Source organism: Mauremys mutica, chromosome 2 (assembly GCF_020497125.1).
Source record: "Mauremys mutica isolate MM-2020 ecotype Southern chromosome 2, ASM2049712v1, whole genome shotgun sequence".
NCBI classification, from domain to species: domain Eukaryota; kingdom Metazoa; phylum Chordata; order Testudines; family Geoemydidae; genus Mauremys; species Mauremys mutica.
In genome coordinates, this window is record NC_059073.1 from 296,562,841 (window position 1) to 296,585,294 (window position 22,454).

Below are 22,454 nucleotides of genomic sequence, written 5' to 3' on the forward strand. Positions count from 1 at the left end.
GCATCGCCTCCTCTACGTGCCTTTCCACCGAGGTGCTGAGCAGGGAAGTAAAGTGAGGAGTGATAAGGCCTGCCTGGCATGCACATGCTGGTAGCCCTCTCTGCCCCCCCAGCTCCCTGCAGGGCAAAGGGCGTCTGTCTCCTCCCCACCCAGACACCGTCTTCCCCAGGCGCCAAGAGCCGCACTGGACACTTCCATGTTGTTTTGCTTCCGGAAGGCTGGCAGACTCGAGTGTTGGTGGGCTGTGGGCAGGCCTGAATGGCCGAGTGCCCCTTGCGGCTGGCCTGACGCCTGCTCCGAGAACTCTGCTCTGGGGCCAGGGGTCAGCTGGAGCCACACGACACAGGGAGGGGAAGGGAGCCCTGCGGGGGGGGTCATAGGCTGTCCTCACCACTTGGGAGCGCAGCAGGAGCCACTTCCGAGGAGAGCGCCAGCGGGCGTTCCCGTGGGTCCTCGAGGGGCGCCCTGAGCCGAGCATGTGACACTAGAACAGCCTGGCTGATTAGCGAGGGCTATATTCCAAAGCAAGGATCGCCGGGGCCGCAGCAGCAGCATGGGTCCAGCAGGCACACGAAGAAAGGAGAGTAGCAGAGTACGGACCCTGGACTTCAGAAAAGTAACTTTGATTCCCTCAGGGAACTGATGGGCAGGATCCCCTGGGAAGCTAATATGAGGGGGAAAGGAGTCCAGGAGAGCTGGCTGTATTTTAAAGAATCCTTACTGAGGACACAGAACAAACCATCCCGATGTGCAGAAAGAATAGCAAATATGGCAGGCAACCAGCTTGGCTCAACAGTGAAATCTTCGGTGAACTTAAACTCAGAAAGGAAGCTTACAAGAAGTGGAAATTTGGACAGATGACTAGGGAGGAGTATAAAAATATTGCTCAAGCATGCGGGCATGTAATCAGGAAGGCCAAAGCTCAACTGGAGTTGCAGCTAGCAAGAGATGTTAAGAGTAACAAGAAGGGTTTCTACAGGCATGTTAGCAACAAGAAGAAGGTCAAGGAAAGTGTGGGCCCCTTACTGAATGGGGGAGGCAACCTAGTGACAGGTGATGTGGAAAAAGCTGAAGTACTCAATGCTTTTTTTGCCTCGGTCTTCACAAACAAGGTCAGCTCCCAGACTGCTGCACTGGGCAGCACAGCATGGCGAGGAGGTGACCAGCCCTCTGGAGAAAGAAGTGGTTCGGGACTGTTTAGAAAAGCTGGACGAGCACAAGTCCATGGGGCCAGATCTAATGTATCCAAGGGTGTTAAGGGAATTGGCTGAGGTGATTGCAGAGCTATTGGCCATTTTCTTTGAAAACTCATGGCGATCCAGGGAGGTCCCGGATGACTGGAAAAAGGCTAATGTAGTGCCCATCTTTTAAAAAGGGAAGGAGGAGAACCCGGGGAATTACAGACCAGTCAGTCTCACCTCAGTCCCTGGAAAAATCAGGGAGCAGATCCTCCAGGAATCCATTTTGAAGCACTGGGAGGAGAGGAAGGTGATCAGGAACAGTCAACATGGATTCACCAAGGGAAAGTCATGCCTGATCAACCTGATTGCCTTCTCTGATGAGATAACTGGCTCTGTGGATATGGGGAAAGCAGTGGATGTGATATATCTTGACTTTAGCAAAGCTTTTGACATGGTCTCCACAGTATTCTTGCCAGCAAGTTAAAGAAGTATGGATTGGATGAATGGACTATAAGGTGGATAGAAAACTGGCTAGATCATCTGGCTCAACGAGAGTGCCCCAGAGCTCGGTCCTGGGGCCAGTTTTGTTCAACATCTTTATTAATGATCTGGATGATGGGATGGATTGAACCCTCAGCCAATTTGTGGATGACACTGAGCTGGAGGGTAGGGATAGGGTCCAGAGTGACCTAGACAAATTGGAGGATTGGGCCAAAAGAAATCTGATGAGGTTCAACAAGGACAAGTGCAGAGTCCTGCACTTAGGACGGAAGAATCCCATGCACTGCTACAGGCTGGGGACCGAGTGGCTAAGCAGCAGTTCTGCAGAAAAGGACCTAGGGGTTACAGTGGATGAGAAGCTGAATATGAGTCAGCAATGTGCCCTTGTTGCCAAGAAGGCCAACGGCATATTGGGCTGCATTAGTAGGAGCATTGCCAGCAGATCGAGGGAAGTGATTATTCCCATCTATTTGGCATTGGTGAGGCAACATCTGAAGTATCGTGTCCAGTTTTGGTCCCCCCACTACAGATGTGGACAAATTGGAAAGAGTCCAGCGGAGGGCAACAAAAAAGATTAGGGGGCTGGGGCACATGACTTATGAGGAGAGGCTGAGGGAACTGGGCTTGTTTAGTCTGCAGAAGAGAAGAATGAGGGGGGATTTGATAACAGCCTTCAGCTACCTGAAGGGGGTTCCAAAGCAGATGGAGCTCGGCTGGTCTCAGTGGTACCAGATGACAGAACAAGGAGCAATGGTCTCAAGTTGCAGAGGGGGAGGTTTAGGTTGGATATTAGGAAAAACTTTTTCACTAGGAGGGTGGTGAAGCACTGGAAAGGGTTACCTAGGGAGGTGGTGGAATCTCCTTCCTTAGAGGTTTTTAAGGTCAGGCTTGACAAAGCCCTGGCTGGGATGATTTAGTTGGGGATTGGTCCTGCTTTGAGCAGGGGGTTGGACTAGATACCTCCTGAGGTCCCTTCCACCCCCGATATTCTATGCTTTGGTTTTACTGGGATTCGTTGATCAGCAAGTTGAGCTCTTGGCACCTCCAGCTCCAGCAATGGAAAAAGCCCCCCTCCCCCCCTTTCCCTAGACTCCTCACTATCTCCAGGGATTAGACTTGTAGTTCTTGCAGTGACGCTCTCATAAGACCTTGTTCAACCCTGGAGGTAACTGTCCTTTACCCCCTTGGTTGTACTGGTCAGGTAATCCTTGGTAGCCTGGACCTGCTGCTATCTCCCTGGAGCTCAAGCAGAGCCTTGTCTTGCAGCCCACAGCTGGTATCTCCTCTTGTTGCTGTCCCTGGAATCTGTGTTCATTGACTCTGAGTTTTCAGCAGCTTTGGGCATTGTGCAGATGGGGTGTCCTGAGCTGGAGTTGAGAGCAGCAGCTGATGCTGCAGACAGCAGGGCTCTGCAGGCCGGGTCCCAGGGCTGCAGGTCTCTGGCACAGCTTTCCACATTCCCTTGGCCTCTTTTCCCTTCTTTGGTGTCTGAGTTTGTTCCATGCGAGGAAAAGAGCAAATTTCATGGAAAGGCCAAGGCAGTTTCAAGTCACTTTCCCAAAGCCTTGGAGAGCAAGTGTCTCTGCTCCTGGGGAAAGCACACGGCTCGGCCCGGCCAGGCTGCGCGAAGCAGCGCCAGAGAGAAAGCATCTCCCATTTTGCAGCCAGTGGAGCCATTCACACAATCACCTTCTGTTAATTCTATCTGCAACATCAATTAAATTGTTTGTAGAAACTAATTGAATGTGGCTTAATCACACATCTTAATAGCTTTCCACGCTTTGAACTCGTTGTTAATTCCAGTAATAAAATGAAATGAGAGAACTGGCTGGGTAATTAGTGAGGAGGCTTGGGGAAGAAATTGCTCTTTTATAGCATGTAATAAAAGCAGCGTGCTGGTGACCGCTCTCTCCGGCAGGCAGCCGGCTAGCACAGCGTTTGTGCTGAGCTAGGGAAAATCCTTCAGCCCCTGTGAGATTCCCTGCCCAGGGGCTTCTCCGGTCTCCCACTCAGCCCCGGTGCTGCTTGGAGGAGCTGGGAATGAGGCTGTACAGCTGGGGAACGCTGGGGACACCCAAGGGTGTCTGTTGGCTTGGGCGCTCTGCTCGGGTCGAGTCAAGGCCCCTAGGAGTCCAGTGCCTGGGAAGGGTGTGCGGCGTGAAGTGCTGTGGCCGTTCTCTGCTGGGCTGGGAGCTAGGCCCCGGGGTGAGGCACTGTCAGAGTGAGGGAGGTCCGTGCAGACTGGCTGAGCCAGCCCAGCAGCGGTGCTCCTTGCACATCATGACCTGGAGGCTATGGAAGTGTGACCCATACAACCCTCCTCCACCTGCCTCTTTAAGCCAGGGGGTGGTCAGAGGAGCCGTGGCTCCTAGGTTGGGCCTGTTTGTTGCTCTATCTTCCTGAGTTTAGAAGCAGAGGATTTACACAGGGACCAACTCTGACTTAATCTTTTTGGTGACCTCCTTGTGAACTGGAGCAAACCCAAGCTTTCCTGCAGAACAGAGAACTGCAGCTGCAGCTTCGTCCGGGCCAGCTGCTGTCCCTCCTCTGCCACGTACAGCGCAAGCCCCCAGGCAGGGGATGCTGGGCAGAGCTGCCTTGGGTCCCAGAGCAGGGAGGGGACAGCCCCTCTCTGTAGCCTTCCCCTCCTCCTCTGCTCCTGGGACCTTGCTCTCAGCCCGAGGCCTGTGTCCCAGAGCAGGAGGGACACCCCCTTTCTGTGAGGGCATCACACATGGACTCGTGCACATATTTCTGGGCACATCAGTCCCAGATTGGAGGGACTTGCTTGGGGGACTGAGTTATGAGGAGAGGCTGAAAGATTGAAGTGTGTCTCTCAGGGTGGCTCGTACTTGCAGTCTGTGGGTGAGGTGTGCCACTTGCTGTCATGGTTTCCCAAGAGAAGAGGTGTAGCCCAGAGTCTAGAGTCATTGAAAGTCGTGCTGGCGAATGTACCACAGGGAACTCCCTGTGTTGGATCCCAGGAGCTGGGATCTGGGAGAGATTTTTCAGCTCTGTGTTCCACAGGCTACAGGAAGGAAGGATGGGACTGCCCGCTGTTCCCGCAGCTCAGCATCGCTACCTGTGCTCTGACGAAGGGGCCTGGGCTGTGGGCACTGAGGTCTAACCCTGCCCCAGGTTGGGAGGGGGCTGGCTGGCTCAGGGATGGCATTATTCATGTCAGGCAGTGGCTGGCCCTGGGAACAGGACAGGGAGCCTCTCACTGGTAGTGCAGGGGAAGCACAAGAGGAGCCTGGGGTGTTTGAGCTGTAATGGGGAAGTGAATCCGGAGCTCTGAAACACCTCCATGTTGCTTGCTGGCCGCCTTGCGGCTGTCTGGGGCAATGGCCGCCTGGCAGAGCCTGTGAGCAGAGGGAGGCGGAGAGGCTTGCTCTGAGCCTGAACCTGCTGTCTCTCTGCTGTAGGATTACATGCAGAACGTCCATGGCAAGGAAATAGATCTGCTGAGAACAACAGTGAAGGTGCCGGGCAAGCGGCTCCCCAGGGCGACGACGGCGACAGCCCCCAGCGCCAGCCCCAAAACCAACGGGCTTGCCAAGGAGCGGAGCAGCATGCAGTTCCCAGGAGGCGCAGGTAAGGAGAGGAGGAGGCTCTCGCCCAGGCTGAGCGGCTACAGGGCTCTTAGCTAAGTCACAAACAGACAGTGAACGAGTGGTTCTGGTGTCTGCTGCTCCTCCCACTCCTTTCACCAGTGTCTTTTACACAGGGACCCTGTGTGTGCACGGGCCGAGATGAGCGCCCTGTTTGGGCAGGGACGTCTGGCTTCCCTTCTGGAGACGGGACGGGGCTGATACGCCTGCCTCTCAGGCCCCTGACATCTTTGTGGCTTTACAGTCACATTTTCCTGTTTTTAGAAAATGTTTCCCCTCTGTTGCCATGGAAGCCCCGTGACTGACTGGTCTGCCAGGCAGACAGGGAACTATCCGACTGCACAAAGTGCTGGCAAATGCATAAAGAAAGAGACTGTCAAGCATGTGAAAGCTTTTCCATCGGCAGTCTCAGTGGCAGTGGTTGGAGAGTTACGGGACAAGAGCAAGTCCCAGATTTTCAGACAAGTGGATTTTCATTGATTGGTGTCCCTTTAAGAGACGTTCGGGGTGGGAGGAATGAGACGTTTCCTAGGGTCTAGTGCAGGGGTTCTCAAACTGGGAGTCGGGACCCCTCAGGAGGTCGCAAGGTCATTGCGGGGGGGGGGGTCGCGAGCTGTCAGCCTCCACCCCAAACCCTGCTTTGCCTCCAGCATTTATAATGGGTTAAATATACAAAAAGTGTTTTTAATTGATAAGGGGGGTCGCACTCAGAGGCTCGCTGTGTCACCAGTACAAAGTTTGAGAGCCACTGGTCTTGCTGAACTTCATGACTCCAGCAGGTGCTCTCAGTCAGAGCTGGAGGGAAGTTCTCAAACAGATTACGACTGATTGACTCCGACATGCTGAACCCTCTGTCCAGACTTGCCAGGAGCCTGGGAGACGGAGCCACAAGAACTTGGGTGTTGCTGAGAGGAGATTCTGACCTAGGGCTTTACTGGGGCCTGGTGGGCTGAGCACTGCCCATGTGCCATTCACATTAACAGGAGACACAGTCCCTGCCCAAGAGCTAAGAAGAAAAGCAGAAATCTCCCTCCCACCCTACATCTGGGTACTCAGGTGATGGCTCCAGGCACAATCCCCAAGGGACAATAGGGACAACTGTTATATCCGTGGCTCCTGCGCCCAGCCAGCTTCATGGGCTGGTTTCTCGGGGATGTTATGACAGGTGAAGGAGGAGATGGTGGTGGTCTTGCCCATCAGGCAGGGGGTGGGGGAGCCTGGGCACGGGGGGCAGAGTGGCAGGAAGTGGTTGTGGGAGAAACCATTGGGAAGGGCTAAGGGTAACGGAGAAATGTCAGACACATCTGCTCCAGGCCACCTCCACTCCTCAGATGGAATGGGGAGAGAACAATAAATCCTCAGAAACTGCAGGACACTGACTCATGGGTGACTTTACCTCAATATCTTTTGGGGGGAAAAACCTGAACATCGACGGTCAAAAAGGTTACAAAGAGGACAATTTATAGTCAGAACTGGTAGAGATGCCTCTAGTTAAGGTGGAATAACATTTTCCATTATAAGCTCCTATTTTCAGCTGCATATAACATTGCCAAACTTGAACTCTTTGGGATGAAATATTCCATGTTGGGCTTCTGCCTGAGGCTGAATTTTTAAACATTTAAGCAAAAATGATTCACCATTAGCTTTGCCAACGCTGAAGAATTTTTTCCACCTGAAGAGCTTCAGCCCCTTGGGGCGTAGAACAGGAACTTGAAATGTAGCCAGGGAATAGTCCTGGGGTTAGAGAGGCATCTTTTGTAATCCCCATGCAAATGTGTTCAGATTTGGCAGCATTATAAACCCCTGTACACTGCATTTGCGCATACTCAGTAGAGCTTGTTAGAAGCTTGCTGATAAAATCTCTTGAACATTCCTTCCACACTGAGCATGCTCCTTGGCTCCCAGAGCTGGAGCTTGTGACAGGACAGCCTGTGCATTCTTATTCTCTGAGTGCTCGACTTTGCAACCCTAATGTTCTTTTGATATCGATTTGTTTGGGGTTTTTTGTATGGAATGATACAGAGAGTAGAGAATCCAACCAGGGACAAGCCCATTGCTGAGGCCAAGTGTAAGGTCTGTTAACAGTTTTTAGTATCTAATTAAATGCAGATGACTAGTGTTAATAAAGCATTAAGGGTGAGCAATCGAGTCAGGAATTTCCCGAAGTGAGTGTTGCTGTCCCATGTTAACTCACCCAGTTTGCATTTCCTGTCTGCATTCATCACAGACCATGATACTTTACAGCTGGCCTGCACAACTCACGAAGCGGAAAGGGCCATATTGCTCCAAAGAAAATAGCTGAGGGCCGAAACCGCCCGGCTCCGCTCCCCCAGTGCCGCCCAGCTCCCCCCAAAACACAACACCCCCCCCGCCCCACGGAAACAACCCCCCAGCACCTCCCAGTCCCTCCCAGCGCCACCCGCCCCACGGAAACAAACCCTCCTTCCCCAGCGCCGACCCACCGAAACAGCGGTAGTGAACCGTGGTAATATGTTATAGCGGGCCCCTAAGGTAGTATAATTAAGGTAAAAGAAAAATGTCTTTTTACTAGAAGTAGAATAAGATCTTCCCCCCACTTGGTAACCCATTGCCCTGTTGAATGAATGAGGTGGGACTGAGGAAGGCGGGAAGGCAGCACCTCCAGACAGCAGCAACCCTTGGAGTGGGGCTGGGAGCCAGACCAGATCAGCAGAACAGGTCAGCCACCGACTCGCAGCTCGTCTCCTCAGCCCCCCCCCCACCGACTCGCAGCTCGCCTCCTCAGCCCCCCCCCCCACCGACTCGCAGCTCGCCTCCTCAGGCCCCCCCCCCCACCGACTCGCAGCTCGCCTCCTCAGGCCCCCCCCCCTCCACCGACTCGCAGCTCGCCTCCTCCGGCCCCCCCCCACCGACTCACAGCTCACCTCCTCAGGCCCCCCCCCCCCCGCCTCGCCGCTCGCCTCCACACGCCCGCCCCCCCCACCGACTCGCAGCTCGCCTCCTCAGGCCCCCCCCCCCCCCACCGACTCGCAGCTCGCCTCCTCAGGCCCCCACCCCCCCCACCGACTCGCAGCTCGCCTCCTCAGGCCCCCACCCCCCCCACCGACTCGCAGCTCGCCTCCTCAGGCACCCCCACCGACTCGCAGCTCGCCTCCTCAGGCCCCCACCCCCCCCCCACCGACTCGCAGCTCGCCTCCTCAGGCCCCCACCCCCCCCACTCGCAGCTCGCCTCCTCAGGCCCCCCCCCACCGACTCGCAGCTCGCCTCCTCAGGCCCCCCCACCGACTCGCAGCTCGCCTCCTCAGGCCCCCACCCCCCCCACCGACTCGCAGCTCGCCTCCTCAGGCCCCCCCCCACCGACTCGCAGCTCGCCTCCTCAGGCCCCCCCCCCACCGTTTCGCTGCTCGTATCCTCAGGCCCCCCCCACCGACTCGCAGCTCGCCTCCTCAGGCCCCTACCCCCCCACCGACTCGCATCTCTCCTCCTCCCGCCCACCCCCCCCGACTCGCCTCTCGCCTCCTCAGGCCCCCCCCCACCGACTCGCAGCTCTCCTCCTCAGGCCCCGCCCCACCGACTCGCAGCTCGCCTCCTCAGCCCCCCCACCCCCCCACCGACTCGCAGCTCGCCTCCTCAGGCCCCCCCCCCACCGACTCGCAGCTCGCCTCCTCAGGCCCCCCCCCACCCCGACTCGCAGCTCGCCTCCTCACTTCCCCCACCGACTCGCAGCTTGCCTCCTCGGCCCCCCCCCCACCAACTCGCAGCTCGCCTCCTCAGGCCCCCCCCCCACCGACTCGCAGCTCGACTCCTCAGGCCCCCACCCCCCCCCACCGACGCGCAGCTCGCCTCCTCAGGCCCCGCCCCACCGACTCGCAGCTCGCCTCCTCAGGCCCCCCCCCCCCCGACTCGCAGCTCGCCTCCTCAGGCCCCCCCCCCACCGACTCGCAGCTCGCCTCCTCAGGCCCCCCCCACCGACTCGCAGCTCGCCTCCTCAGGCCCCCCCCACCGACTCGCAGCTCGCCTCCTCAGGCCCCCCCCCACCGACTCGCAGCTCGCCTCCTCAGGCCCCCCCCCACCGACTCGCAGCTCGCCTCCTCAGGCCCCGCCCCACCGACTCGCAGCTCGCCTCCTCAGCCCCCCCACCCCCCCACCGACTCGCAGCTCGCCTCCTCAGGCCCCCCCCCCCCCGACTCGCAGCTCGCCTCCTCACTTCCCCCACCGACTCGCAGCTTGCCTCCTCGGCCCCCCCCCCCACCAACTCGCAGCTCGCCTCCTCAGGCCCCCCCCCACCGACTCGCAGCTCGCCCCCCCAGGCCCCCCCCCCCCCCACCGACCCGCAGCTCGCCTCCTCCGGCCCCCCCCCCACCGACTCGCAGCTCGCCTCCTCAGGCCCCCCCCCACCGACTCGCAGCTCGCCTCCTCAGGCCCCCCCCCACCGACTCGCAGCTCGCCTCCTCAGGCCCCTACCCCCCCCCCCCACCGACTCGCAGCTCGCCTCCTCAGGCCCCCCCCCACCGACTCGCAGCTCGCCTCCTCCTCAGGCCCCCCCCCACCGACTCGCTGCTCTCCTCCTGTGGCCCCCCCCCACCGTCTCGCAGCTCGGCTCCTCAGGGCCCCACCCCCCACCGACTCGCAGCTCGCCTCCTCAGCCCCCCCACCCCCCCCACCGCCTCGCAGGTCGCCTCCTCAGGCCCCCCCCCCACCGACTCGCAGCTCGCCTCCTCAGCCCCCCCCCCCCCCCGACTCGCAGCTCGCCTCCTCACTTCCCCCACCGACTCGCAGCTTGCCTCCACCGCCCCCCCCCCACCTACTCGCAGCTCGCCTCCTCACGCCCCCCCCCCACCGCCTCCCAGCTCGGCTCCTCAGGCCCCCACCCCCCCCACCGACTCGCAGCTCGCCTCCTCAGGCCCCCCCCCCCACCGACTCGCAGCTCGCCTCCTCAGGCCCCCCCCCCAACCGACTCGCAGCTCGCCTCCTCAGGCCCCCCCCCCACCGACTCGCAGCTCGCCTCCTCAGGCCCCCGCCCCCCCCACCGACTCGCAGCTCGCCTCCTCAGCCCCCCCCCCCCCACCCACCGACTCGCAGCTCGCCTCCTCAGGCCCCCGCCCCCCCCACCGACTCGCAGCTCGCCTCCTCAGCCCCCCCACACCCCCCCACCGACTCGCAGCTCGCCTCCTCAGGCCCCCGCCCCCCCCCCACCGACTCGCAGCTCGCCTCCTCAGGCCCCGCCCCCCCCCCCCCCACCGACTCGCAGCTCGCCTCCTCAGGCCCCCGCCCCCCCACCGACTCGCAGCTCGCCTCCTCCGGCCCCCGCCCCCCCCTCCGTCTCGCTGCTCGCCTCCTCACCCCCCACCCACCGACTCGCAGTTCGCCTCCTCAGGCCCCCCCCACCGACTCGCAGCTCGCCTCCTCACCCCCCCCACTGACTCGCAGCTCGCCTCCTCATGCCCCCGCTCCCCCCACCGACTCACAGCTCACCTCCTCGGCCCCCCCAACCCCCCCGACTCGCAGCTCTCCTCCTCAGGCCCCCCCCCCCACCAACTCGCAGCTCGCCTCCTCAGGCCCCCGTTCCCCCCACCGACTCGCAGCTCGCCTCCTCTGGCCCCCCCCCATCGACTCGCAGCTCGCCTCCTCAGGCCCCCCACTCCCCCCCGACTCGCAGCTCGCCTCCTCAGGCCCCCCACTCCCCCCCGACTCGCAGCTCGCCTTTTCAGGCCCCCCCCCCCCCACCGACTCGCAGCTCGCCTCCTCAGTCCCCCACCCCCCCCACCGACTCGCAGCTCGCCTCCTCCCCCCCCCCCCCCCCACCGACTCGCCGCTCGCCTCGGCTGGCCCCCACCCCCCCCACCTACTCGCTGCTGGCCTGCTCACCCCCCCCCCACCGACTCGAAGCTCGCCTCCTCAGGCCCCCCCCCCCCACCGACTCGCAGCTCGCCTCCTCAGGCCCCCGCCCCCACCGACTCGCAGCTCACCTCCTCAGGCCCCCCCCCCACCGACTCGCAGCTCGCCTCCTCAGGCCCCCGCCCCCCCCCCCCCCCACCGCCTCGCAGCTCGCCTCCTCAGCCCCCCCCCACCGACTCGCAGCTCGCCTCCTCCGGCCCCTACCCCCCCCCCCCGACTCGCAGCTCGCCTCCTCAGGCCCCCCACCCCCCCACCGACTCGCAGCTCGCCTCCTCAGGCCCCCACCCCCCCCACCGACTCGCAGCTCGCCTCCTCAGGCCCCCGCCCCCCCACCCCGAATCTCAGGTCGCCTCCTCAGGCCCCCGCCCCCCCCCACCGACTCGCAGCTCGCCTCCTCACCCCCCCACCGACTCGCAGCTCGCCTCCTCAGGCCCCCCCCCCCCCACCGACTCGCAGCTCGCCTCCTCAGGCCCCCCCACCGACTCGCAGCTCGCCTCCTCAGGCCCCCGCCCACCCCGACTCGCAGCTCGCCTCCTCACCCCCCACCCCCCACCGACTCGCAGCTCGCCTCCTCAGGCCCCCCCCCCCACCGACTCGCAGCTCGCCTCCTCAGCCCCCCCACCCCCCCACCGACTCGCAGCTCGCCTCCTCAGGCCCCCCCCCCCCACCGACTCGCAGCTCGCCTCCTCAGTCCCCCCCACCCCCCCCACCGACTCGCAGCTCGCCTCCTCATTCCCCCCCACCCCCCCCACCGACTCGCAGCTCGCCTCCTCAGGCCCCCCCCACCCACCAACTCGCAGCTCGCCTCCTCAGGCCCCCCCCCACCGACTCGCAGCTCGCCTCCTCAGCCCCCCCACCCCCCCACCGACTCGCAGCTCGCCTCCTCAGGCCCCCACCCCCCCCACCGACTCGCAGCTCGCCTCCTCAGGCCCCCGCCCCCCCACCGACTCGCAGCTCGCCTCCTCAGGCCCCCGCCGCTGCTGGCTCACCTGCCCCCCCGCCACTGCCTGCCCACTCGCCTCAGCCACCTCCTGTGCCACTGCCCGCCCGCTCTCCTCCTCAGCCTCCCGCCCCCCCAGCTCGCCTACTCACCCCCCATCACTGCCTGCCCGCTCACCTCCTCAGCCTCCCGCCCCCCCAGCTCGCCTACTCACCCCCCATCACTGCCCGCCCGCTCTCCTCCTCAGCCTCCCGCCCCCCCAGCTCGCCTACTCACCCTCCTTCACTGCCCGCCCGCTCTCCTCCTCAGCCTCCCGCCCCCCCAGCTCGCCTACTCACCCCCCATCACTGCCTGCCCGCTCTCCTCCTCAGCCTCCCGCCCCCCCAGCTCGCCTACTCACCCCCCATCACTGCCCGCCCGCTCTCCTCCTCAGCCTCCCGCCCCCCCAGCTCGCCTACTCACCCCCCATCACTGCCCGCCCGCTCTCCTCCTCAGCCTCCCGCCCCCCCAGCTCGCCTACTCACCCCCCATCACTGCCCGCCGCTCTCCTCCTCAGCCTCCGCCCCCCCAGCTCGCCTACTCACCCCCCATCACTGCCCGCCCGCTCTCCTCCTCAGCCTCCCGCCCCCCCAGCTCGCCTACTCACCCCCCATCACTGCCCGCCGCTCTCCTCCTCAGCCTCCCGCCCCCCCAGCTCGCCTACTCACCCCCCATCACTGCCCGCCCGCTCTCCTCCTCAGCCTCCCGCCCCCCCCAGCTCGCCTACTCACCCCCCATCACTGCCCGCCCGCTCACCTCCTCAGCCTCCCGCCCCCCCAGCTCGCCTACTCACCCCCCTTCACTGCCCGCCCGCTCTCCTCCTCAGCCTCCCGCCCCCCCAGCTCGCCTACTCACCCCCCATCACTGCCCGCCCGCTCTCCTCCTCAGCCTCCCGCCCCCCCAGCTCGCCTTCTCACCCCCATCACTGCCTGCCCGCTCTCCTCCTCAGCCTCCCGCCCCCCCAGCTCGCCTACTCACCCCCCATCACTGCCCGCCCGCTCACCTCCTTCACCTGCCACTTGCCCACTCACCGCCCACGGGCCGCACAGCGAGCCCATGCGGGCCGCATGTTGTGCAGGCCTGATCTACAGGGTTACGCTGAGCAAGGCAAACTGGCCTGGCAAGCAAATCCCCACCCCTGGGACTGGAGCAGGTTAGAAAAGGGGTTGGTTTTTTTCACTTTTGGTTTGAAACTGAAAACTAGCTGACCTGTTTTGCTCAGACATACCCCAGACCATGCCCTCTAGGGAAGCCTGGGAGCCGTCAGACCACAGGGAATTTGAGAAAGTTCTGAGTTCTCCACCGTCCACAGCTACCTCTCAAATCTGCTCCAGTGTGTCCTTGTCACCTCATTCCCCTTCACTGCCAGCCAAGGGAGCCTTGAATCATCTCAGCTTCCGAAATGACAGTGCCACGCGCAGCCGCCCAGCCAGCCTGGTGGTGCTGCTCAGTGCCGGGGCTGGGCTCTGCAGGGGCTCCCACTGCCAGTGCGTCTCCAGAGAGGGAGCCACTGCCCTGCGGAGCTCAGCTCGCGGAACTGTTGGGCCACAGGTGAGGGGAGTTGAGGCCCCCCCTTCATGTCTGGGAACACAACCACTTTAAAGGCGCCTGCCTGCAGGTGGAGGAAGGAGGGGGGGTGGGGAGGCAGCCCTGCTCTGAGGATGGGCAGAGCCGCACCCTGGGAGGAGGGTCAGCTGCCTGGCCGGAAGGGGGCGTAATGGCGGGTGAGTAGGACTGGCTGGAAACAAGAATTCTGTGTTGCAAAAAAATGGTGAGGCTTTGAAAGTCCTGGTGATTCTGCATTGGAATGAACCGGAGACCTTTCAGAAGTGGAGGGAGGGGACAGAGGTGCACCTCAGACTGCCCAGCAGCGAGGTCACTCACCGGGGATGTGGGAGACGAGTCCTGGCTTTGGAACATTTCCCGTCTCCGAATCAGGATGATTTGGGCCGTGAACCGGGGTCTCCCATCTCCCAGGTGAGTGCCAGGCCTCCGGGTAAGGAACTAGCACATAGCGATCCCCGGCAATGAGCACAGGGCTGTAGAGTCAGTGTCTTTCTCTCCCTCTCAGCCTCCTGCTGGAGCTCTTCCATTTGGTATCAATAATTACATATTCATTAGGCCGGAGAGAGAGAACAATTCTCTACCCAACTGGCTAGTCTGGGGTCTCTCTCTCTTTCTCGTTTCAATCACAAAGTGCGTCCTGGACCAAACAACCTTCCTGACAAACGTTTCTTTGGAACCAGTACATTTCCAGAAAAACATTTGGTTTTCATAAACTGTTACTTTTCAATGAAAAACCATTTTGTCAAAAAATGCCCAATCGGCTCGAGCTGCCGGCGTTCCCAGGATGTGCAGCCTCTGGTAGCTCATCACATTCTTCAATGTCAAGTTCGCTGGGGAAAGGCATTATTAGTTCAGTGCTGACAAGACCCGGAACGAGTCAGTTCCTCACCCAGAGACCTGGCAGTGCCAGCTGGACCCCAGAGAGACAGGATGGCGCATGCAGGGTGCCCGGGGGGAGGAGGGGAGGAACTCGACTGCAACAAGCAAAGTAATACAAGTGTTTAGGGTGGACTCCGATGGGGTGGGGCCTGGTGAGCTGGGAATGGGAGGGGCTTAGGGCCAGGTGGCAGGGAAGCAGGAGAAGCAGGGGAGGCTTTTCAGCAGGCGAGCACCAGCTCGCTGTCTACATGGGGACTAAGGAGAGTGCAGGCCCATTAACTAAAGGTGTGAAGCCTGTGTGCATCAGTTAGTGTGTTAACCCTGTGTGGATGGTCAGCGGGGTTCAGACCTTTAGATCCACAACACAGTCCCGTGCTGCTCAAGCTACAGATTAACTGATAAGAGTAGAAGACTCACACTTTGCCCGTGGCCTCTCAGCCTTTTACCAGACCCTAAACGAAAGCTGAGAGACAGAAAAAATAGGTTAAATGCCAGGTTCTGTAGGGCAGAGAACTGTAGTGTTTATAAAGTTAATTCTCTGTCCCCTTCTGCTCCTGCACCCCTGGTCCCACACAGCTCCACTTATCCCCCACCCTGCTCCTCTCCTGCCCCGTCCCCTGCTGCCTACGTCCGCCCTTCTCTGCTCCTCTCCTGCCCCGTCCTCTGCTGCCTTCGTCCGCCCTTCTCTGCTCCTCTCCTGCCCCGTCCTCTGCTGCCTTCGTCCGCCCTTCTCTGCTCCTCTCCTGCCCCGTCCTCTGCTGCCTTCGTCCGCCCTTCTCTGCTCCTCTCCTGCCCCGTCCTCTCCTCCTGCCTACGTCCGCCCTTCTCTGCTCCTCTCCTGCCCCGTCCTCTCCTCCTGCCTACGTCCGCCCTTCTCTGCTCCTCTCCTGCCCCGTCCTCTCCTCCTGCCTACGTCCGCCCTTCTCTGCTCCTCTCCTGCCCCGTCCTCTGCTGCCTTCGTCCGCCCTTCTCTGCTCCTCTCCTGCCCCGTCCTCTGCTGCCTTCGTCCGCCCTTCTCTGCTCCTCTCCTGCCCCGTCCTCTGCTGCCTTCGTCCGCCCTTCTCTGCTCCTCTCCTGCCCCGTCCTCTGCTGCCTTCGTCCGCCCTTCTCTGCTCCTCTCCTGCCCCGTCCTCTCCTCCTGCCTACGTCCGCCCTTCTCTGCTCCTCTCCTGCCCCGTCCTCTGCTGCCTTCGTCCGCCCTTCTCTGCTCCTCTCCTGCCCCGTCCTCTGCTGCCTTCGTCCGCCCTTCTCTGCTCCTCTCCTGCCCCGTCCTCTGCTGCCTTCGTTCGCCCTTCTCTGCTCCTCTCCTGCCCCGTCCTCTGCTGCCTTCGTCCGCCCTTCTCTGCTCCTCTCCTGCCCCGTCCTCTGCTGCCTTCGTCCGCCCTTCTCTGCTCCTCTCCTGCCCCGTCCTCTCCTCCTGCCTACGTCTGCCCTTCTCTGCTCCCGTGGCTCCTCCTTGCTCCTACTCCCTTCCCAACCTACCTCTGCTCCTAGCCTCCTGCATCTCCATCAGCTCGTCTCTGCACGCCCTGAGCTGCTGGCTCAGTGGGGACATTGAGTGCCCAGGGGACAGGCTCCCTGCTCTGTTCCTGGGCCCAGCACCACAGTGGCTTTCTGCAGCTTGGAGGAGCAATTGCAGGAGAAGTGCTACTCAGCCACGGCTGCCCTGAGCTGCAGTTTGCTCAGTCTCTCTGTGGGACGGCGCATGCACAGGCCGGTCACATGTTGGAGCTGTCGGGGGCAGGGGGGTCCCCTGAGATCAGATGGAATAATCAGAGACTTTAGCTGCCAAACTCCCAAGTCTTTACTGAGCATGTGCAAACAGATCTTTTTTCAGAGAGTGATAACTTGCTCAAATTTGGGCAATTTTTCACAGATGCATCTAATGGCATCTCCCTGAGACCCGGGCGACTATCTCACCTCCCCGTCACATTCCAAGTCACTGCTCCAAACGGCTCAGCCACTTCCTACAAGGTTGGGGGAAATAGATTGTGTTCTTGGAAATGGCTGGTCCCTTTTAGATGAAACATCCCAGTAAAATTCAGCCTGAAGCAATCCCCTGGCATGGAAAATGTCAGCCTGAACCATGGCGAAGTTATAAACAACTGACAACACGATCTTATAACAGAAGGTCTTGGGCAGCCCGAGCCCACTTCCTGCGCTGCCTCGAATGAATTCCTCAGGTCTCCAGTAATTCTCTTCGTTCGCCTCTGTCCCCTCCCCAGTGCTGCGGTATCCGGTGAGACCTGGGATCACCAGTGCGGGCAACGGCCCAGAGGAGGCCACACCATCGAATGATTGACTCCAAAGTCTCCTTTGGCACAATGCCGGCAAACAGCTTGGTAACAGTGAGGCTGCTGGTGCCTCAGGCTGGCCAGTGTTATTTCTTCGTGCTCCTCCATCTGGTGTCTCTTGTCTTATACTCAGATTGTCAGCTCCTTGGGGCAGAGCCCCTCTCTTTGTTCTGTCTGTGCGGGGCCCTGACTGGGCTCCGAGACCCTGCGGGAACACAAATAGTAAGTAAAAATATATAACAGCATTAGGATATTTTTAGGGTTATTTACCAGCTCGCTGCGAGTTTTACTATTATCTCAAGAATGAGATAGCCGTAAGACAAGCCTATCTTAGCACAATAAGCACTGGTCATTTTTCAGAGGTTCCACTCCTCATTCCACATTGATACCCAGGTCTGTCTTCTGCTAATTTAAAACCCAGCAATGTGTACAAGACAAGGGTGCCAGGCAGGCAGAGTTGCGTTTGGACTGGTGAATGCAGCAGTGGGATGTACAATGGTAGTCCTGGGTATGAGATAGTATTTCAGATTTCACTGGCTGCAGGAGGAGCTGCTGCCGTGCGGATTTGAACTGGCTGAGAACATATTCCCGGGCACTGAGTGGAGGGAGCGTGTTTACAGCTCCTCTTCCCAGCCGGAGCCCGTTTCTCTCCACACTTCTGTTCACACCTGAGAGCCAATTGAGAGAACACAGCTCCACCCCCAACCAGCAGGCCAACACCTTCCTGGTCCTGCTTCTGCACTTCACAGAGCCTGGTTCCCCTCTCATCCCCCAGCCTGCCGCCTCCGCTTGTTCCTGGCATGAGGGGCAGAGGCAGGTGCCAGGCACCTGGGAGAGGCAGCTTCTACTGGACGTGCAGACTGGACAAAAAGGGAATTTTACCTGGGTCGGACAGGACGTGCCCCAACCTAGAATCCCAGCCCTGCCTCCCAATGACCCAGACCCCGCTCCCCCTTCCCCAGCACAGAACCCCATTTCCTCACTGATCACAGGATCCAGCAAATCCCAGCAAGATACTGAACATCTGCAGGGAGTTTAGAGCAGAAGGTCGTAGGTCTTGAGAGCCAGGAATGCAGGTCACGCTTAGAGGATGGGAGGCTATTTTGGAGACAAGCGACTATGAGGAGGACTTTAGGCTCATGTGGAAAGCAGCTGAACATGAGCCCCCAGTGCGATGCTGTAGCTAAGGGCTAGCTGAGTCCATGGATATAAGCGGAGAACCGTGAATAGGAGCAGGGAGGTGGCAGTACCTTTAATTAATATGTATTGTGGCAGCACCTCATAGGCCCCCACACAGAACAAAGCCAGTCCCTGCCCAAAGGGTTTGCAATCCAAGCAACAGGGTCAGAGACAGTAGCTGGCGACAGAGAGACAGATGGGAACACAAGGGAGCAATGAGACTACAGTAGAACCTCAGAGTTACAAACACCAAAGATACGAACTGACCGGTCAACCACACACCTCCTTTGGAACCAGAAGTATGCAATCAGGCAGCAGCAGAGACGCACATGGAAAAGCGAATACAGTACCATACTGTGTTAAACATAAAGTACTACAAAATAAAGGGAAAGTTTAAAAAAAATTGACACGGTAAGGAAACTGTTTCTGTGCTTGTTTCATTGGCATTAAGATGGTTAAAAACAGCATTTGTCTTCTGCACAGTAAAATTTCAAAGCTCTATTAAGCCAATGTTCAGTTGTAAACTTCTGAAAGAACAACTCATAACGTTTTGTTCAGAGTTATGAGAGTTACAAACAAGCTCCATTCCCGAGGGGTTCGTAACTCTGAAGTTCTACTGTATATTGGTCAGAATGAATTGAATGGTCTCAGCACACCAGCAGCCCATAGACATAAAGGAAAAGGAAAATTGTAAGAAGGGATTTGCATGAGGTGACTTTGTGGCTGTTTACGGGAGTTCCTCCCAAGCATGAGTGGCAGCATGAGAGAAAACGCAATGGTGCTTGTTTGAAAATTGAACAAGTGAATGATGAGCTATGTAATATACCTCCATGTACGGCGTTATTGAGATCATTACTGGATATTTTGTCCATCCTTTAATAGGATGATGTGAAATTGGAAAGATGTCCACAAAAAGAAAACAACACAAAAATGATCTGAGGTCTGGAAAACCTACCTGACAGTGAGAGACTAAAGAACATAAGAACGGCCACACTGGGTCAGGCCAAAGGTCCATCCAGCCCAGTGTCCTGTCTACCGACAGTGGCCAATGCCGGGTGCCCCAGAGGGAATGAACTGTCACCCATTCCCAGCTTCTGGCAGACAGAGGCTAGGGACACCATCCCTGCCCATCGTGGCTAATAGCCATTGATGGACCTATCCTCCATGAACTTATCTGGCTCTTTTTTGAACCATATTGTAGTCTTGGCCTTCACAACATCCCCTGGCAATGAGTTCCACAGGCTTACTGTGCGTTGTGTGAAGAAGAACTTCCTTATGTTAGTTTTAAACCAGCTGCCTATTAATTGCATTGGGTGACCCCAGGTTCTTGTGTTATGTGTAGGGGTAAATAATACTTACTTTCTCGACACTGTTCATGATTTTATAGACCTCTATCAATCTCCCCTTAGTCATCTCTGTTCCAAGCTGAACATTCCCAGTCTTTTTAATCTCTCCTCACATAGAAGCCGTTCCACACCCCTAATCATTTTCATTGCCCTTCTCTATACTTTTTCAATCTAATACATCTTTTTTGAGATGGGGCGACCAGATCTGCACACAGTATTCAAGATACGGGCATAGAGGCAATGTGAATTTTCTGTCTTATTATCTCTCCCTTTCTTAATGATTCCCAACATTCTGTTCGCTTTTTTGACCGCCGCTGCACATTCAGTGGATGTTGTCAGAGAACTATCCACAATGACGCCAAGATCTTTCTTGAGTGGTAACAGCTAATTTAGACCCCATCATTTTATATGTATAGCTGGGATTATGTTTTCCAATGTGCATCACTTTGCATTTATCAACATTGAATTTCATCTGCCATTTTGTTGCCCAGTCACCCAGTTTTGTGAGATCCCTTTCTAGCTGTTCACAGCCTGCTTTGGATTTAACTATCTTGAATAATTTTGGATCATCTGCAAACTTTGCCACCTCACTGTTTACACCGTTTTCCAGACCATTTATGAATATGTTAAATAGGACTGGTCCCAGAACAGACCCCTGGGGGAAACCACTATTTACCTCTCTCCATTCTGAAAACTGACCATTTATTCCTACCCTTTGTTTCCTGTCTTTTAACTCGTTACCGATCCATGAGACGATCTCCCCTCTTCTCCCATGACAGCTTACTTTGCTTAAGAGCCTTTGGTGAGGGACCTTGTGAAAGGCTTTCTGAAAATCTAAATACACTATATCCACTGGATCCCCCTTGTCCACATGCTTGTTGACCCCATCAAAGAATTCTAGTAGATTGGTGAGGCATGATTTCCCTTTACAAAAGCCATGTTGACTCTCCCCCAACATATTGTATTCATCTATGGGTGTTTCGACACATAAGCCGCTACAGCAGCAAAGCTGCACCGCTGTAGTGCTTCACTGCCGATACTATCTGTGCCAGTGAGAGGGGTTCTCTGTTCAGCATAGCTAATCCTCCTCCCCAAGAGGCAGAAGCTTGCTCAATGGGAGAATTCTCCCGTCGACCTCACACTACACCAGGGGTTAGGTCCTGCATCACTCTAGATATGATTAGCTGCATCACTCAGGGGTGTGGATTTTTCACACCTCGAGCAACATGGTTATACTGACCTTGTAACGATGCTGCCTTTGGTGGGACACTTCTGAGAGTATCAATTCAGGACAAATTGCTTAGAGCGGGGCAGTTACAGCCCAAGGCTGGGGTTTCTCCACTTCTAAGGCACTAAACCACCCAGACAGAGAGGACTTTGGTCTCACCCCACTGGCTAACCACAAGTCATACAAGCAATTCCCTTAGACACTCCAGCTTCCTAGTATCACCACCAGTGCCACTCGTTATGGGGATGAATGGTTATGAAAACCAAAACCCCAGTAAAAGAAAAAAGTTTCTCCTGATCCCAAAGGACCAAGCCCCAGACCCAGGTCAATATACAAATCAGATCTTACCCACGAATCACGCTGTTGCCAATCCTTTAGAATCTAAAATCTAAAGGTTTATTCATAAAAGGAAAAAGATAGAGATGAGAGCTAGAATTGGTTAAATGGAATCAATTACATCCAGTAATGGCAAAATTCTTGGTTCAGGCTTGTAGCAGTGATGGAATAAACAGCAGGTTCAAATCAAGTCTCTGGAACATCCCCAGCTGGGATGGGTCATTCAGTCCTTTGTTCAGAGCTTCAGTTTGTAGCAATGTTCCTCCAGAAGTAAGAAGCAGGATAGAAGACAACATGGAGGGGTTTCCAGGGCCTTTTATATCCTCTCCATGCAGAAGGACACCCCTCCGTTCTTACTGTGGAAATCACAGCAGCAAGATGGAGCCTGGAGTCACATGGACAAGCCACCTGTCCATGCATGACTCAGTTCTTTACAGGCCGATGCCAATGTTTGCATGTTAGTTTGAACGTTCCCAGGAAAGCTCAGATGTGGATTGGCGTCTCCCAAAGTTCAGTGTCAGTTGGGCAGTTACTGGGAATGGTCCTTTCTCAAGAAGCTTCCCAAATGCTTCACTGAGGCTACTTGGAATCAAACACATTGAGATACAAGTACAGAGCCAATATTCACAACTTCAGCAGCTAGATAGTATAATCATAACCAGCAAATCAAACCTTTTCATAGACACCTCACACGACAACCCCTGTACAATATTTGCTGCAAATATATAACAGTGGGTGCAACAATGATCTATACAGCTACAGGTTATGTCAGTAATGTCACAGACCTAATTTCCTAGTGTAGACCAGGCCTACGTGTCTTCATAATTCTGTTTGTTACTATAGTTTCAACCAATTTGCCCAGCACTGAAATTAGTCTTACTGGCCTATAAGTGCCAGGATCACCTCTGCAGCCTTTTGTAAAAATTGGCATCACACTAAGTCTCCTCCAGTCATCTGGTACAGGAGCTGATTTACATGATAGGTTACTACCACAGTTAGTGGTTCTGCAATTCCATGTCTGAGCTCTTTGAGAACTCCCAGGTGAATCCCATCTGGTCCTGGTGACTTATTGCTGTTTAATTTATCAATTTGTTCCAAAACCTCCTCTATTGACACCTCAATCTGGGACAGTTCCTTAGATTTGTCACCGAAAAAGAATGGCTCAGGTTTGGGAATCTCCCTCACAACCTCAGCCTTGAAGACCAGTGCAAAGCTCATCCGGAAGTTAGCACCAGAAGTTGTCTGTCCTTTGTCATGCAGGATGGTCAGAATGGTCCCTTCTGGCTTTCAAATCTACAGATCTATAACCAGAATAATGCAAATTCCCAGGGAGCCAGAGAGGTGAGGTCAGGAAGAGTCTGAGGCTGAGATTTCTCTGGCTTAGCTCAGCAATGACTAAGGTGCAGGATCTGCAGACTCCTGAGGGCTGAAAGTCCCAAGTGGGGATTGTTAATGGTGGGATGCTGGGGGGTTAGCA

General features: G+C 57.4%; 1 protein-coding gene across 2 annotated transcripts in view; it reads left to right on the forward strand.

The window, feature by feature from the left end:
* The window catches only part of AGAP3 (ArfGAP with GTPase domain, ankyrin repeat and PH domain 3), a 231,672-nt gene that overhangs the window by 145,433 nt on the left and 63,785 nt on the right, over nt 1-22,454 (forward strand). For both annotated transcript variants that reach the window (XM_045004285.1, XM_045004284.1), the window contains exon 11: nt 5,108-5,276. In XM_045004285.1, coding sequence (XP_044860220.1) covers nt 5,108-5,276 — 169 coding nt within the window. The remainder of the gene's footprint in view (nt 1-5,107; nt 5,277-22,454) is intronic.